This window comes from Panthera leo, chromosome A1 (genome assembly GCF_018350215.1).
Source record: "Panthera leo isolate Ple1 chromosome A1, P.leo_Ple1_pat1.1, whole genome shotgun sequence".
Lineage (NCBI taxonomy): Eukaryota > Metazoa > Chordata > Mammalia > Carnivora > Felidae > Panthera > Panthera leo.
Genome location: NC_056679.1, coordinates 211050508 through 211068983, shown reverse-complemented (window position 1 = coordinate 211068983; position 18476 = coordinate 211050508). Strand labels below are relative to the sequence as shown.

At 39.4% G+C, this 18476-nt stretch overlaps 1 protein-coding gene across 1 annotated transcript in view; it reads right to left on the bottom strand.

The window, feature by feature from the left end:
• The window catches only part of AGXT2 (alanine--glyoxylate aminotransferase 2), a 58721-nt gene that overhangs the window by 38430 nt on the left and 1815 nt on the right, over nucleotides 1-18476 (bottom strand). The window contains 3 exon segments of the mRNA XM_042903166.1: nucleotides 608-693; nucleotides 3316-3581; nucleotides 4863-5011. Coding sequence (XP_042759100.1) covers nucleotides 608-693; nucleotides 3316-3581; nucleotides 4863-5011 — 501 coding nt within the window.

Here is an 18476-nt window from a genome sequence, read left to right as displayed (position 1 = left end):
TTTAAAATGTTTTTAAATGTTTTTATTTATTTGTGTGTCTGTGTGTGTGTGTGTGTGTGTGAGAGAGAGAGAGAAAGAGACAGATAGAGCGAGAGAGAGAGCGAGTGAGGAGGGGCAGAGAGGGGTTTGTGGACAGAGAATCTGGAGCTGGCTCTACACTGGCAGCAGAGAGCATCATGCGGGGCTCGAACTCACAAACTGTGAGGTCGTGACCTAAGCTGAGATCACGAGTCAAGCATTTAACCGACTGAGCCCCACATGTGCCCCTAGGACATTTTAAAAAGCAAATCTGTGGCACCACAAATGTGATATATGTATTTGTGTGTGTGTGTCTACATCTGTATCCTTGTGATACAGATGGATCGCCTCTTTCTCGTACTCTAGGTCGCTCAGTCTCTGCTCTGTGTCTCTCACACACACACCCATTCATGCAGCAGCACGGAGCAGAGTCAGAGGGTTCAGATGCTCCTAGTGACTTGTAGGTAGAATATCTAGGATGCCCTGGCTAAGCGGCAGGCAGGACCTTGGCGGGTTTTTCTTGAGGAAACAATTTTGCCCTTTCAAGAAGAACCACCCTCTTGGGTTTCCCTAAAATTCTGACTCTTACCTGGTATTTTTCAGGTGTGAAGTCACATGGAGGCATTCTGGGTTTTGTGTGGAGACCAAGCTTGGTCACAGACGTCCAGAAAGCACCTATTAAGGGTAAAGTGAACTTAGGGCCCACAGTTGAACAGCAAACTAGCCTGCTTGTAAAAATCACCTATACTAAGTAATCTGAATCAAGACCTTTAGGCAATTTTGTTTATTTCTTAGTTTAAAAAAATACTTCAGGGGCGCCTGGGTGGCTCAGTCGGTTAAGCGGCCAACTTCAGCTCAGGTCATGATCTTGCAGTCCGTGAGTTCGAGCCCTGCGTCGGGCTCTGTGCTGACAGCTCAGAGCCTGGAGCCTGTTTCAGATTCTGTGTCTCCCTCTCTCTGACCCTCCCCTGTTCATGCTCTGTCTCTCCCTGTCTCAAAAATAAATTAAAATGTTAAAAAATAAATAAATAAAATAAATTAAAAAATACTTTAAATCAACCTTTAGTTAGGACCTAAAAACTAAGGTATCTCAATGACACATTTTCTGGAGGAAAAAAGGAGAATTTCTTTCAACTATAGTAAAAAAAAAATCATGGGGGATATTGGAAGAAGCCATCATTTTTCCCACTGCGGTCCCTCACAATCTCCCCCCACACCCTGCCAGGTGGACTAATCTCTCTCTTCAGTTGGTCAGACTGCTGCCACTGTGGTGCATGGATCGAATATATCGTCCGTGTCAATAGAGGTGCTTTCTAAGCTTTGAGCTGCTTGGTGCCTGAATCCTGGTGCCAATTTCAGTTCCTGATGCCAGGTTGGCTCTCCGTAAACAGTGAACGAATGCCTGTTGACTAGTCTTGTAGAGAATCAGGAGAGTCAGGCGCTAGGCAGTGTCCCATAATAACAAACGCGTGCATAGCGATGTGCAAGACAAAACACAACACAAAGACCTTCCTCCCGAACACAACACAAAGACCATGAGGACCCAAGACCAGACCGTGGCAAAGCAAAGATGAGGTCAGTCAGAGGAATCACTTAATATTTGGGGCTGGAAGGGGCCTCAGGTTTTTGTCGTCAAAATGCTTATGTTCTAGACGAGGAAGGCAGACCCAAGTGGTAAATTAATTTGCTTAAGTTTGCCAAGCTAGCTAGCTGCAGAACAAGAATGAAACTTCAAATTTCTGGCTCCCAGCCTACTTCTCTTCTCATTCATTGGCCACTTTCACCCTTCCTTTCCAGCACAGATCTTGACCTGTGTATAGCAGTGGGATGGGACAATAGAGTTAAAGAATATCACAGTGGGAAGAGACGTCTAGAAACCTTGTGGAAAAGAATACAGCTAATTTTGAAGACTTAAGGTCAGTGTCAAGATAATATTACATGTGGAGAGAGCTGAGAAAATGATGTCTCTTACTCAGCATAAAGGTCTGAATCCGTAGATGAAATGTTGGTATTTTGTGTGGCTGTGAAGTCACAGTCCTGAGAAACACAATGAACAATTGTGTTTTAAATGAAGCTGGAAAGGAAAAGCTCTGAATATGTTTTATTTCAAAGAGATCCCATTCACTTTTCTGCCTTAAATAATCACTAATGTCATTAATTTGCTCTTACTTTAAAAACAAATGGCTTTCGGCTAGCCAGCAAAGAAATGAGAAAAAAATAACACCTTAAGTTTTCTGAGAATTTCACCTTTTGAAAAGCTTTTCATTGTGTCTATCTACATTAATTACTCTTCTGAAACGGCAACAAAATAGACCGAGTGTTTCTACGAATTCAAATTCCCTTCACTCCTTCAGTCCCATATTTTCCTGCCTGCACAATTGGAGCAGCCCATTGAGAAGGCTGGAAGCTCTCTTGACTCCAAACCTATAGCAACTCTGATAGTAGGCTGGCAGTGGGGACAGAGTTGGGAAGAAGGACTGCATAAAGAAGAGCCTAGATTTTAAACAGTCAAGGCAGGTCGATTCAGTCATTGGTTCACCTAACTGAATGGAATGTGACGGTGGAGTGAGAGCTCCAAATGGAATACATAAAATCATGTTGGAAGCAAGGAAGGAAGGCAGGAAGGGAGGAAGGGAGGGAGGGAAGAGGAAGGAAGGAATATTTGAAAATACACAATGGACATAGTTCATAGAACATTAAGGTGATTTATTAAAGTACTAACTATGCCTTATTCCTGCATAGTGTATTAGGTAACCTTTATGTATTTATTTTTTAAGTTTATTTATTTTGAGAGAGAGAGAGAGAGAGAGCATGTGCAGGCAAGGGAGAGAGAAAGAGAGGGAGAGAGAGAATTCCCCACAGGCTCTGCACTGTAGGTGGGTGCTTGAGGCAATGATACTACCTCCTGGGGCATGGTGGACATTCATGAGGAGGCTTTATGTCTTTTAAAGTCATCATCCTTGAGTATCTGCTTATTGCAGTTAATGCTTAATTTTGAATTGCTTTCATTTCTTCTTTATATTACAGCTAAAATACCGCATTGTTTTCATTCTGAAATTGTGCATAGTTGGGTTTTATTATCCATGGGTTTCATTTCAGGGCAAGAGCAGGCCCTGAAAAATACTGGGCATGGACAGGGGGCATGGGGCTGCTCGGGGAAGGATCGCTCTGTCAGATGGCCTGAATCCAAGCCCCCATGCAGGCCTAATCCCAGAATCCCAGGCCACAGACTCTGAGCCCAGCCCAGCCCCTCTCGCCAACCCTCAGCTCACCCCCGTGCCCCTGGTTTCCACTCACGGCTCAAGGAAGGGCACATCTTGGGGATCCTGGAAGAGGAGGTCTGCAGGTGCAAAGCTCACAGCAAGTGTCTCCCGGCGGGAGTCCTCCCTCCCAGCCAGGGAGCCAGTGCCTGTGGAAGCAGGTCGGGGGAAGGGCTCGAACTGCTCACTGGCCGGATGGACTTTGAGTTTAGGACGGAAGGGGAGGAGCTCGAGGGGGGTTCTGGAGCGGTTGCTGCCTTCACTTGGGCCAAGCCCCAGAGCTTCCAGGGCAGGCACCGGTGCCTTAGGGCAGAGAAAAGAAAACGAAGTGGGAGACAGAAAGGAGAAAGAAGGAGGGCAGACAAAGTATAGGTCTTCTGGACTAGTTTTGTTAGTTTTGTGTTCCAGCAGGTTCTCATCAGGACGCGCGTCTCTCTGTGAGGGTGGTGGTGGCTGTGGGGAAGGCTCAAGGTATCGTTGAAGGGGATAGAGGTTGAGAAATGAGGGGTGTGAATAAGAGAGAGAGAGAAAGAGGATGTGCATGGAGTGGGTAAAGAAATGGGTGTTGGTATTGGGGTTCTCCTGGAAGAGAAGGAGGACAAAAGTGAAAGGAGTTGGTACTCTCCAGGGAAGGAGAAGGGAACCCAATAGCGAGGAAGGCCCTGGACAACTGTGCATCTTAATAGGGCAAGAAGGGGAGAGCTGAGGAGTTAGGGTGTTTTAATTTTATTATATTTCAATTTCTAAAATTCCCACTTGGCACTCCTGCTGACCCCACCCTGAATCTCCATGGGCAACTATTTCATGGGGTTAATATATGTCTTTCTGTTGCTTTGTACTCTTGGGAAATGTCCATAATGTTTGCAGCAGAGGCAGTTTTAGTTTATCTAAATGTATGCTTTCTTTTTCGCTCACAGCTATTTTTTTAAGACCCATCCGGGCTGCTATAAGTATCTCTTTCCCAGGTTTTCCACCGCTGTGGCCCAGGAGCCCTCGTGCCTGGGCGTGGCAGTGACAAGTGGGGACAGCAACGAGGGCAGGTGGAGCTTGGTGGGGAAAAGGTGTTGGTTCACAAACTAGCCCCTGTATGCGGAGGGCGCGGACAGACTGATGGAAGAGGCAGGCTGCTCCAGATTTTTAGGTGGCATGTTTGATGCGAGGGGGGTCACTTAAGAGGCTTGTCCTGGGTGGCAGCCACAAGACCAGTAGGTCTCTACCTCTACCCGCTGGAGTCTTGGAAGTTTACATAGGGGCCTTAACTAGATTCACTGGATTCTTTCTTAGAATCTCCATGTCTCAGGTGTCCCACCCAGATGCTCTCAACAACACTCTCTCGAGGCAGCTGAAACCTTGGCTGTGTTCTTTTTTTCCTCCCTTAGGTGAGGTAGGAAGCAGAAAGACGGCTGGAGTTGGAGAGATGCCCTTCTCGCAGCTGATGCAAGGCTCTGTCCAAGCCGTTTCCCCCAGAGACTAGATCTTTGGGAAAGTGAAGTCTCTGGACATATTTCACAATGGTTACTCTTCTGCTTCCCCAGCCAGCGCGATGAAGGGACCTTCACTAGGACAGCCTGGCGATATTCCTACTGTAGGTACGGCTCATAGCACTTTGGGGTCGTCCTCTGACTCTGGCAACCAGCGAGTTTCTCACTCTCATGCTGGTCCACCCTCAGCCCCCAGCAATTTGTTAAAGTTACTGCATACGGTGTTTCTACCAGTAATGGCTCCACTGGTAGCTGCTCCAGGTAAAGAAGGTCTAGGCTGTGACTTTCAGGGTTTGCCTGTATCCCTAGATTTCACAGTGACAGGTCACTCGGCAACTTCCCTCCCCCGATGGGTTCCAGAAAAGCCATTGGCTTTCAGTTTGTCCAGCTTCCTGTTGTCAGGGTGGTGGTGACACTTCCAAGCTCTTTACATGTTGAAGTGGAAACTGGAAGTCTCTGTATACTTTGCTTAGTGAGTCCCTATTGACAGACAGTTGTGTTTTCTGCATCATCCTGGGGTGTAGAATCTTGTGCTCTAAACTAACTGTTTTGTTTTTTTCCCTTGGGATGAATCCTTGAAGAGAGGTTTCTAGGTCAGAATGTATGTACATTATGCTAAGCAAAATAAGCCAGTCAGAGAAGGATAAATACCATAGGATTTCACTCATGTGGAATTTAAGAAACAGAACAGATGAACATAGGGGACGGGAAGGAAAGGAAGGGAAGGAAAAATAAGATAAAAACAGAGAGGGAGGCAAAGCACAAGTGATTCTTAAATACAGAGAAGAGACTGAGGGTTGCTGGAGGGAAGGTGGGTGGGGGGTTGGGCTACATGGGTGATGGGCACAAGGAGGGCACTTGTGGGGATGAGCACTGGGTGTTATGTGTAAGTGACAAAACACTAAATTCTACTCCTGAAACCATTATTACACTACATGTTAACTAACCTGGATTTAAACAAAATTAAAAAAAGAAAAAAAAATAATGTACGTCCATTTTAAATGCACTCCAGTTAGATGTCATCAACTAACATTGCACAAGAATGTTTTCCAAGATGTTGGGTCTTTGGATCACTTTAGACTTACAGTGATGTCGCCGAATCTGAAAGCTAGGGAGAGGGAGAAGTTTAGACTCCCTCAGATCTTCACCGTCTGTCCGGGAGTCCCTTGAAATAGCAATTTAAGATCTTACCTGAGGTTCACAGGCAAAATTAGTATTCAACAGATGTTGCCTCTGACTTATCAGGGACTTTAAGAGACCTGTGCCCTGAGTCTGTTTCTTCTCTTCCCTTCACGCAAATTAGTATAATTTTCTCCATGATAAATGAGACCAGAAAGATGAGGAACGACCCCAGTTTACATGACTGGTCAATAGGAGGAGCTGGACATCAGTTAAGAGGGTTTTGCCATCACTATTTCTCAGATAATGAATTACCTTGAAGCTTAAGAATATGTATTATCAGCTAGGGAAATATTAGAATCTCTCTTGAAAAAAGATAATTCATAATTATGGAAATAATTGGGAAATCATGGGAAAGTAAGGGGGAAAATTATTAACTTGACAAATTCGGTTGTCCAGTTAATAATTGTAGGGGATTGTTTTTTTGTGCACAGGTTCACTAACAATTTATCAGTTAACTGTGAGTGAACTTTGCTCTTTGATCCAGTGACACAGCAGGGTCCCTGAGAATGACTGAGGATAAATAACAACTCTTGCAAAGTGATCTTTGAGCCATGGAGTTGAAGAGGAGGGAAAATTCTGGAAGGATTTCAGATAAATCCAATTTACTTGAAATCTCATATTTCAGGTGTCTCATTTCATGGTGACAGCATGTTCAGAATGCTCAGAATGAGGGAAAGAGATGGTTGTGTTCGAGGAGAATAGCTGTGTGGAGATGTGCTCACATACTGTGACCCTTAGAGTTTCACGCAGCACTGATTTTCTTGAAAAATGGTGCAGAGTCCAAGTCTTTAAATTATTCAGGAGGAAGAACTCTTTGGACCAAGTTCATTTGGAATTATTAAACTTCATATTTTTTTAAATTCAATCATTTATTTTTTTAATTAAAAAAATGTGAAATTTATTTATTTTTGAGAGACAGAGAGAGCCAGAGTACAAGCAAGGGAGGGGCAGAGTGAGAGAGAAGGAGACACAGAATTCAAAGCAGGCTCCAGGCTCTGAGCTGTAGTACAGAGCCCAACGGGGGGCTTGAACTCACAAACCGTGAGATCATGACCTGAGCTGAAGTCAGATACTCAGCCAATTGAACCACCCAGGCTCCCCTATTTAATTTTTATTTAATGCTTATTTATTTATTTTGAGAGAGACAGAGAGAGAGAGAGAGAGAGGCAGAGAGTGGAAGACAGAATCCCAAGGAGGCTCCGCACTGTCAGCACAGAGCCCAACACAGAGCTCAAACTCAGGAACTGCGAGATCATGACCTGAGCTGAAATCAAGAGTGGGTCACCTAACCGGCTAAGCCACCCACGCCCCCTGAGGCTTAATATTTTTTAGAAGTCAGTCTGGAGTGCTGGACACACTGTGATTACCCCAGCCTGCCGTCTAGACTAACGCCCAAGAGGGCAGAGAGAACACTTACAACGCTTCCTGTATCCTGATATAGTGTCAGGCACAATGCTCATCAAGCTTTGCTCAGTAATGGGTATGGTCAAGTGATTGACAGATGATTGAGGAAGATTCGTATTTAAAAGGAGGCTCTTGAGCATCCAAATTAATCTCTTTTTTGGTAAAATGTATGGAACACAGTTTTTATTTTCTCATTTTTTTGCATAGGCCACTTAGCAACTGGACTTCTCAGATTGTTCATTCCCTTGAAAGTTACAACTAGACCAAGAGTCTTTTCCAGCTGCAGCTGGATGAGGCTCACTAGAATTTGGTTTGCTGTGACAGTGGTCGTTCCTGACTGGGAGAAGAGCCACCCCTACTTAAACTTAAGCCCTCAGATACAGTGCATTATCTAACTAAGACCTTTTATTTACATCCCGTTCTTATAATTATTATTACAAATTGGCTGATTAAATTGCAAATTGCAAACTGATTCACATTGCAAAATAAAAACTAAGGAAGGGTGCATTGGAAGAGTGAAAGGAACTGACTTATCCCCTAAAGGAAAAAGTTCTCAAATAACATGGGAAAACAAAATCTACCTATGTGCTGTTCATAGAGATGCCCTTAAAACATAGTGACATAGGTCAAATGAAAGTAAGAAAATTGAAAGAAACCCACCAGAGAATTAACCAGTGGAAAGAAAGCTAGTGGAACAATATTAATATCAAAAAAGGAGACAAAGAATCATTCAGGATAAGGGGTATCATTCTTAACAATGAAAGAGACAATTCATTAGGAAGATTGAATATTTAAAAAAAATTTTTTTTTAACGTTTATTTTATTTTTGAGACAGGGGGAGACAGCATGAACGGGGGAGGGTCAGAGAGAGAGGGAGACACAGAATCTGAAACAGGCTCCAGGCTCTGAGCTGTCAGCACAGAGCCCGACACGGGGCTCGAACTCACGGAACGCGAGATCATGACCTGAGCCGAAGTCAGATGCCCAACCGACTGAGCCACCCAGGCGCCCCAGGAAGATTGAATATTTAAGTCTACATACACCTAATAATATACCCTCAAAACAAAAACTGATAAAATTACAAAGATTTTCTTCTAAAATTTTATTTAAATTCAAGTTAGTTAACATACAGTGTAGTATTGGTTTCAGGAGCAGAATTTAGTGATTCATCACTTACATACAGAACTCAGTGCTCATAACAAGTGCCCTCCTTAATGCCCATCACCTATTTAGCCCATCCTCCATGCCCCTCCCCTCCTCCAGAAACCCTCAGTTTGTTCTCCATAGTTAAGAGTCTCTTATGGTTTATCTCCCTTTCTGTTTTTATCTTATTTTATTTTTCCTTTCCTTCCCCTATGTTCATCTGTTTTGCTTCTTAAATTCCACATGTGAGTGAGATAATATGGTATTCGTCTTTCTCTAACTTATTTCACTTAGCATAACATACTCTAGTTCCATCCAGGTTGCTGCAAATGGCAAGATTTCATTCTCTTTGATGTCTGAGTAAAACTCAATTTTGTGTGTGTATGTGTGTGTGTGTGTGTGTGTGTGTCTTCTTTATCCTTTCATCAGTGGATGGACATCTAGGGAGAAAGAGGAATTTCTATAACCCTAGAAGATTTTGACTTACTTATAAATCACCTCAGAAAATTATATCTCAAGCAGCAAAAGAGATGAAATGAATGAAGCACGCTTTGTAAAAATATACCATGATGAAGTAGAATTCACTCCAAGAATGTGAGAGTAAGAATTTTCTCCAAATTAATTCTCTGCAATAATTTGTATATTAACTGAGTAAAGGAGGAAAGCCACATTTTTGTATCAGCAGATATAGAAAAAAATTGGTATCAGTAGATGTAGATGTGTTAACACCCATTCAAGATATGGAATTATTAGCAAATTAGGAATAGAAAGGAATTTCCTTAATATATCTAAGGGTGTCTGCAAAAATACACAGGGAGCCCTATACTTAACGGCAAACTTTTAGTAAAATTCTCTTTAAAGTCAGGAATAAGAAAGAATATCCACTACAATCAATATTGTACTGGAAATCCAACTCCAAGAAACAGACCAAGAAAAACATATGAGAGGTATAAAGACGGAAAGAAGAAACAAAGTTTTGACATTCCGATGACATAAATAAAAATGGAAAATCCAAGAAAAAGTACAAATTATCAGAACTAATAGATTAGAGTTCAATGAGGTTTCAGGATACAGAATCAATATTTAAAAATCTGTGGTTTCTATATATAAACAACAACTTCTCAGAATACAATAATTTTTAAAAAGATACCATTTACAATAGCAACAAAAGTTATATGGTATCTAGGAATGGATCAACTAAAACACATGCAGACATTTATGAAGGATAGGATAAAGTGTTACTAAAGACCAAAGTAAATGAAATGATAAAACATGTTCATCATTAGGACACAATATTATAAATTATAATTAAATTATAATACATTAAATAATATAAATAAATATTTATAAATATTTATATTTTATATATAAAATATATTTTATATTTATATATTTATAAATATTTATAAAAATTTATAAATAAATATAATATTATTATATATTTATAATATATTAAATAATATATTATTATATTATATGTAATTTCTCCCAGAATTCACACATAAATTCAATGAACAAAATCTAATTTCCAGCACAATTTTTAAAAAAAAGTTGATAGGCTTATCTCAAAATTCACATAATGAATAAATGGCCGAGAGCATAGCCAGAATAGTTCTGAAGAAGAGAGAGAAGTGTGGGAATTAATTTCCCTGATAACAGGATTGCATAAAACTAGAGTAATAAAACAGGGAACATCAAGGCAGGGATAGATCAACCGACCACCGACGCAGAGTAGAGGTCCAGATGCAGACATATGGAGACAGACAAATGGAGAAACTGAGCAGATGACAAAAGATGGCATAAAAGATAAGCAGGTAGAGGATGAGTTATTCAGATACTGAGGGAATTCATTAGGACAGTGAAAGTTAAAACAGCAACAATGTATCCTTTATTGCCCATCAAGTTGTCAAAAATTAAAATGTCTGACAACCTCAGGTAATGATTAAGGAAAAAATGGAATCTCCTGCACTGCTGATGGGATATTTATTGTCACAGCTGCTTTGGAGAACAATTTGTCAAGTGTGAGAAAATGTTAAGGTGTGTGTTCCATGTGACCCAACACTGACACTCCTAGATGTATATCCTAGAGAAAATATGGCAAATACTTAAAAAAATGAAGCCTGCATAAAATGTTCTTACATGGCTATTTATTTATTTATTTATTATTTTTTATTATTTTTTTCAATATATGAAGTTTATTGTCAAATTGGTTTCCATACAACACCCAGTGGTCATCCCAAAAGGTGCCCTCCTCAATACCCATCACCCACCCTCCCCTCCCTCCCACCTCCATCAACCCTCAGTTTGTTCTCAGTTTTCAAGAGTCTCTTATGCTTTCTTACATGGCCATTTATAATAGTGGAAATGAAAAGTTGATTAATAGAGGGATTAACAAAAAAACCCTGTGTATATATCCAATAAACTGGAGCTATTTGGATTTCAAAAACCCAATGCTGAAAGAAAAAAATCAACATGCATATGGCATATGTTGTTACCTATGTAAAATAATTCATAGGCACCCACAATAATTATATATATATTTCTATGGGTGCATATATTCAAGGAAAATGCATTTTTAACATGCCAGATAGGATAGACATCTGTAGGAATGTAGTTGCCACTGGAAAGAGGGAGAGAATTTGATTATTAAGATATGAACTACTGCATCTGTGATGTTTTACCTCTTTTTTTTTAAGGTATGGAACAGATATGGTAAAATGTTAGTATTTATGAAATTTGGGTGTTGGTAAATCAAAGACTCTTTTTGATAACAAAGACTTTCCACCCTCTGGAATTTTCAAGCATGTGTGAAATGTTTTATGCAACAAATACGAGATGAAAAATGGAAGATTAAATTGCAACTGAAGTTTTAAGTGAAGACATAGGATAACTCGAAGTAGCAAGAATCAAACAAAAGAAAATATGGATATTTGGCACTGAGATTTGTGGTTCATGCTTCATTTGGGAAAGCTGATCATATATCAGATTTGGGAACTCTGTTTTTGGGTATTTCTTGGTTGTTCCTAGAAGGCCCAAGGAACTTCTGCGAGCTTCCAAGCCTATTTGCATTTTTTAGGCTCCCAGCTGGCAAATGGATGACAACTAGGGGAACTTGAGGGCAGTGTAGAGGGAAGGAGTAGTAGTTAGCTGAGTTGGGAGCAAGATGTCCGTTTTGATTTAGATTTAGTGACAACAAAACAAAACAAAAACAAAACAGAGAAGGTGTTGAAAGACCAGCATAAAGGGCATGCCTGAAAAAATGCCTTTGAACAGTGTTCTCAGACAAATATTTCAGCATCTGTATGTATTTTATCTCTAGAAGGGCCTTGCATGCCATTTCCTTCTTCTCTTAAAAAACCTGTCCTAATAAAGTTTGTTGAAGCAAAGAAAAACCTTCTCAAATTTGTATTTTTATAAAAAAACATGTTTCACATGTATATAAAAAGACCCTCCAAAACCATTGTTCAGGAAGTAATTTATTGATTCCGTTTAAACTAAGCATGGTTCCCACTGCCAAAGGAATTGCTCTGAAGATAGAAAAATACATCAAAAGTTTCCAAAGCTCATTGACAATCTCAAAACTGATCAAATAAAGTAAAGCTACTAGCAAGTGTCATCTAACCTCATCTTGTAATGTTTAATAATTTATGGAGTGAGTGCGTGTCACCTTAAAAAGTCCCTGTGACATTTACAAATTCTTTCAAACACATTTATCAACATAGTAATAAAAATTCCCAAGCTCCCTTTTCTTTTTTTTTTTTTATTTTAAATGTTTTTATTTATTTTTGAGACAGAGAGAGGCAGAGCATGAGCAGGGGAGGGGCAGAGAGTGAGGGAGACACAGAATCCGAAGCAGGCTCCAGGCTCTGAGCTGTCAGCCCAGGGCCTGACGTGGGGCTTGAACTCACAAACCACGAGATCATGACCTGAGCCGAAGTCCAAGTCAGACGCTCAACCGACTGAGCCACCCAGGCGCCCCATCAAGCTCCCTTTTCTTAAACGAGTGTTCACCAACCAACATCCACATGGTGTTTTATTTGACTGATATCTTCTAGCCTTTTCTAAAAAAAAATTGTCACATTCGCAATAATATTTGTGCTTCAAGTCCATTTGTCAGCCTAAGTTTATGTGAACCTGGTCATAATAAGAGGAAAATGGTTAATACTCGTGTGGCCAGCAGAAGTCAGGGGATGTGGCACGGTGGGTAGGAGAGGTTGTAGATAAAAGAATTCCAATATGGGTGTCAAGACCTCCAAAGTAGAATGTACTTTTCCAATACCAAGAATGGGTTCAGTCTCACCTGTGTGGTTTGGAGGGACTCTCAGAGGTAAATGCTTTCCCTGGCCAGTGAGGTCCCTTTTGGGGCCTTTTCAATAACCCCATTTCCTATATTCTTGCCCAGTCATCCCTACCCCCAACCCCAAACATTTCAAGATTGCTACTAGATGGAAGCTGTAACTTTCAGTCTGTAAAAAATAGGGAAGATTTAGAATGTATAAAACTTGGTTAGTAAGTTGTAGGAAGTTTGGTGAGGTTAAGGTTTCAAATGTGATTCTGGCAAGAATTGACCATATATAATTTGTTTTCTTTCAGGAAACACATAACAGTAATCTTGGGAAATTGGCTCCGTATTTCTTCTCCAGCTCATTATTAACGATATGAATGTTGTGTCTGATAAGTGACACTCCACATTTTTTTTAGTTTAGAAGTAAAATTGTGCCCAAGAACTAAAGGCAGATGGCACCAACATAAACATGGGATAGTCAGTGGTTCTTTGATGGGAGTCATTTTAGAGCATGATACTCATGTAAAAAATTCCTCATTGCTCCTGTGAGACATTGTGTGAAAGAACTAGGAGGCAGAGAATGATCTGTAAAGCCAACCCCCATACTATTTCATTATTCTTAACACAAGCATGAACAGTAGGTGAAGATTTTTAGATATAGATCCGTGAAAAATAAAAAGGTCATCATTTTACATTTAATCCAATGGATTTTGTCCAAAACGATGTTAGTAATGTGGACGAATCATACCATTCAAAAGGATCCCATTCTTAAAAAAAAATGGTTCAGTCTCTCCTTTATTTCACAATATTTAAATGAGCATCTCTGGTTTGATCCCCACGTTCCTCATTCTGTGTCGCTCTATTTTTATCAGGTTCTCATGTGAAAGTGATGGGGTGAAGGAAGGAAATTATGTTTTGCAATCATATGGAAGGATAAGGATAAAGGAGGAAAATTGTTTTGGTCCAATTTATACCAACAATTTCCAGATTATAGATCCCTTAGCAGCAAAAATGCTTCAAGCAATTTGCTTCAGACACACACATATTATTCTGCTTATTTCCATGTCAAATAAAAATAAAGGAAGGGTAGGCAAGGGAAATAAACATTTATTGACCCAGGCACTGAACTAAGTATTGTCAATAACAGGAATATAAATATAATGACCATATTATGCTGGGATGTCTAAGATTTTGTTTGGCAAGCATTATTTTTGGCGTGCAGAAAAAATGAAAATATTATGACAATAGCAGCATAATCTCCCACACTACTAACAAGGATTTAACTGTCCATGTTATTCCCTCAAAATAAAAGGAGGCAAATGAATAAATCCATGAAAACAGGAAGTACAATGTGCAATAACCAAAGATTTACAGAATTAAAAATGCAAGACCAGTCAGCCTATAGTCCTCTATAATTCTTTAAGGCTAAAAAGACAAAAAAGTAGTCATTACAATAAGTACATCAAGAAATGTTTTTAAATAAAAAGAAGACTATTTCTGATATATGGCTGACTTTTCCCATACCATAATATATTTGATGGCTAAAATCAAATAAGGACAACATTTATTTCTAGGGGCATTAGGAAAATAAAATTGTGAAAAATATCATTACCATGGCTTAGGGTAACCATCTTGAGGTGACTCATTGTTAGGAAAAAATCTGCACTCTATGGTTTTGTTGGTTTTTCATCTGGGGACTTACTAAATATTCTTTTCAGTCTTCATTTGCCAGCCAGTTTTTATAAAATGTAAAAATGGTTATTGAGAAAACCTAGCATAAAACTACAAAGTGGTGAATTAGAAGGTATATTTTCCTATAAAAAAATCAAGCCCAAACAACCCCCCAGCAACTATTGTAACAATCACTTTGAATTTCCCACCTCATGTTGAAGAGTTTTGCTTGGTATTTTCTAGGGAAAGAGAAAAAGTGGAGGTAGTGATAGCCTTAAAAATATGGAACCTTTTACTATTATATAGTCTTTGCTTCAATATGGCTTTACATAAGACACAGATCACACAACACGCTGGCTCTAGATTGCTGTGGTTTCCACATGAAACTTTTTAAGTTGTTTAAAATGAATAATCAAACACAAAAGCAAGCCTCATGATACAAATGACACTCAAGAAGTTATCAGAAGTCACATGAAGCAAAGCTGAGGGTTGACTTTTAAAGGGTTTGAAGTGTACTCTAAACACTTAACACCCCAGATCAGCTGTACAATGGCATATGATACTAATTCCAGACAAAGCTTAAGAAAAAAATTAGTACATTCACAGTCTCAACAGAAATATATGATTACATTTTTTTCAGTTTTGTTTTACAGACACCATCATATTGAAATACATAAGGATAGATTATAAGTCATTATATAATTATTTTCATCTGTATTACATGATGAGTTTCACAATATAAGGAGTATATATTTCAATGCATCATACAGTTTTGAACCACATAAAGCAATATAATATAAAATAATATAACAGTTATTTTAAATCCAGGAATGTCACATGACAAGTACATCAAATATGCCACTGAAAAACAGTCAAAGCATTAGATGTGATATCTTTTATTTCTAAACAATAAGCAGCTTTGAAGGAAGGACAGTAGGACAAGAAGGGGGGGTAGTTACTTTTAAAAGTTCAAAATCATCTTATCAGAAATGTTAGAAAACAAATTATTTTTCAGAGGTATCTTTGCCATAGAGAGTTTTGATTTCAGATGACATAATTACAGGGTTTATTTTCTCCAGGATGTGAAATTTGCAAGGAAAAACTCAGACTGTATTTTTTTTTTAACTCAGACTGTATTTTGAAGTTTATCCAGGTGAGGCATAATTTAACAGAACTCGTAAAGGTTATTTTTCATATTACTACTTCACTACCTAAAGGTTTTTAGGGTGCACTGTCGTTTTTTTATTTAATCAGGACCAGGTAAAAAGTTAATGAATAGAATACAATGATCTAAGGGTCTCTCCATTCACTGATCACAGCTGCATAAAACAGGATATGTCCGTCCACTTTACATGTCTCAGTGCTTCTTGAGATCAGAGCATAAATCAGAGGAATGGAGGTGGACAAGACAGTGGCGGGCATACGGTGTTGTGAATTATGGATATCTCTTAGCTATAAACTCAGAACACCGAAAAGATTACAGATTTACTTTGTCCAGTAAAATTTGCGTTTAGCAGGCTATGGCTGGCATTTTGTGGAATCCTGAGATGCCTAAACCTCTGGAAATGTCCTATTTTCTATTTTTCTCCTTTCATTGGAATAGATACCATGATGGTCTCAGACCAAAAATCACCAACTGAAATACACAAGCCTAGGGAGAGAATTTCTATTTGATTATTTAACAGGAAATTGATGGCTAGAGTTTAAAGGACTTGCAAAAGGTCACATAGCCTGTTTAGTGGTAGCAAGGTGGCCTAGACCTGGAAATTGGGTGCTCCGCCCACACTACTCCAGCAACAATACTATTGTGCTTAAGCCAAAAAGGCAGAACAAGGAATTCGTTCACTGAAGGACACATGAGGCTTTCATCAATGACAAATGCACGTTAGCAACACCGGGGATGGTAATCCAGAATCATTTAGATTTTCTTGCATGTGTGCAAGGTTCCACTGCATGCATTGTCCTTTTCAGGCCCAGGCATGCAATTCAAAGCCGTTCAAAAGCATATCAACATGTTTTAATTTTCTTCTTATTATTAGTATTTTATTATTTTCAAAATATTTATTTGAGAGATAGGGAGAGAGAGAATGCACGTGCAAGCGAGGGAGGGGCAGAGACAGAGCGAGAGAGAATCCCAAGGAGCCTCCCCACTGTCAGCACAGGGCCCCATGTGGGGCTCGAACCCACAAACTGTGAGATCATAACCTGAGCCAAAATCAAGAGTCAGATGCTTAACTGACTGAGCCATCCAAACGCCCTCAATATGTTTTTAAATTGAAGAGTATTAAATCACAGGGTGGCAGGCATGTCCCCCCATCCTAGCCAGAGTCACTTTCTTATCAGACAAAGTAAGTTGCACTATTCACATCAGCTCTGTGGTAATTCAGTTAAGCAATAAATTAAATCCACCAGTTACTGGTTGGACCTTAGAGCATTCTGTCATTCCCTTTCTGGTTTCTCCAGTTATTTACAGAAAACAAGTAAAATTTACTTTCCAATCAGTACACTTTTCTTGCAAAAAGAAAACAAATTTTTTAAAAATAAAAGTAAAGAAAGGCACTTTGTAAAATATGTACAAATCTGTTTCTTTCTTGTCTACACTAAGGAGATAAGGAAATGAATAAAGGCAGGACTTTCTGCAAGTGACCACAGTGGTGAACCTCAAGAAAGAGCCAGATTTCCCCACAGCCAAATTGCATCCTGGAGTTAACTCACAGGATTTTCCAATTCAGTTGGGTCCTACGGGACAAGGGTCAAACCCTTTCACCTCATACAGGTGGTAAGGGATTGACCCACTTTGGACCAAACCAGTGAAAGCAAGTTTTTAGTACATACCCACCTACCAGGATTGGTCTTAGGCACTTAGGAGAATGGACAGGGACGCAGCTGTCCCTGATAATAACTGTGCTCACATTGAGATGCTTTAAACCCGTTCATTAAAACTGACGAGAGCACATTTTGGAGTTTGGGTTATAAGTTTCCAAAAAACACGCATTGACTAACCTGTCTCCATGTGCTTTGTAACTTGAATATTTAGGTGTTTGCTTATAAAAATACGACTTTTTATAATTCAGAGCGTATGGCTCTTTAAACCAACCTCGCAGTAGTGGTTTATAGTTCATCAGAAAAAAAAAAAAATCAGCAGTCAGATATAAGAAAAGAGATTTGGGGCTGCTGGACTCAGCAAAAAATAAGCATAGTTTGATTCTGTAAAAGATTTTTTTTTTAAATTAGAGCCTCATTCAATATGTCTTTAAAAAAATCTCATGCTTCTTCTCTCACATATATTTGCACATTATCTTAGACTATGATTCTGTACCTACATAATTTATAACGTGTGTGCAATATGTTAAGTCTGCCTGCAACTGATGATTTAAAAGTGGAAATGAAAAAAGCACATCACTGAAGAGTACTTATATTTCTATGATGAAGGGTGATTGTTTGGTGGCTTACTTAAGATCAAGGCGTTGGTTAAATTATCTTTGCTGGAAAATATTCAGTGAGTCATGGAATCAAAAGCCAGAGTTTAAAAGGATATTAGAGACTGTTTGCCCAACATGTCCTTCAGAGGAAACTGAGGCCCAGAATAGGGAATTGTTCCGTCTAAGGCAACCTAATTAGGTTCTTGAACCTAGGTGTCTTGACCCCCCCATTCTGCATCCTTCCATTGCACTGGCTGTCTCCTTGATAGAAAATATGCCACAAGATGAAAAAAAAAAAAAAATGAACTTAGTTAAATAGAGTGTTAATTGACCAGAGAACTGTAACCTTGGCTCTACTTAATGAGTGGCTAATTGGGGTATTTTAGGGATTTAATTCAAGTGGAGACTTTAACCGTAACATTTTTTCTTCACACACGCCGAATCGTTTGTCAAAACAGATCAGTTTTGAATTTTCAAACTATCGGAGTCATGATACACAATTTAGAGAAGGATGGACTATTTTGTGAAAAGTTTGGTCTGGACTAGGTTTGAAGGGCAGTGTCTTTGGCAGAGTGCTTCCCAGGTGCAATATATTCCCTGGCCCTCTTTT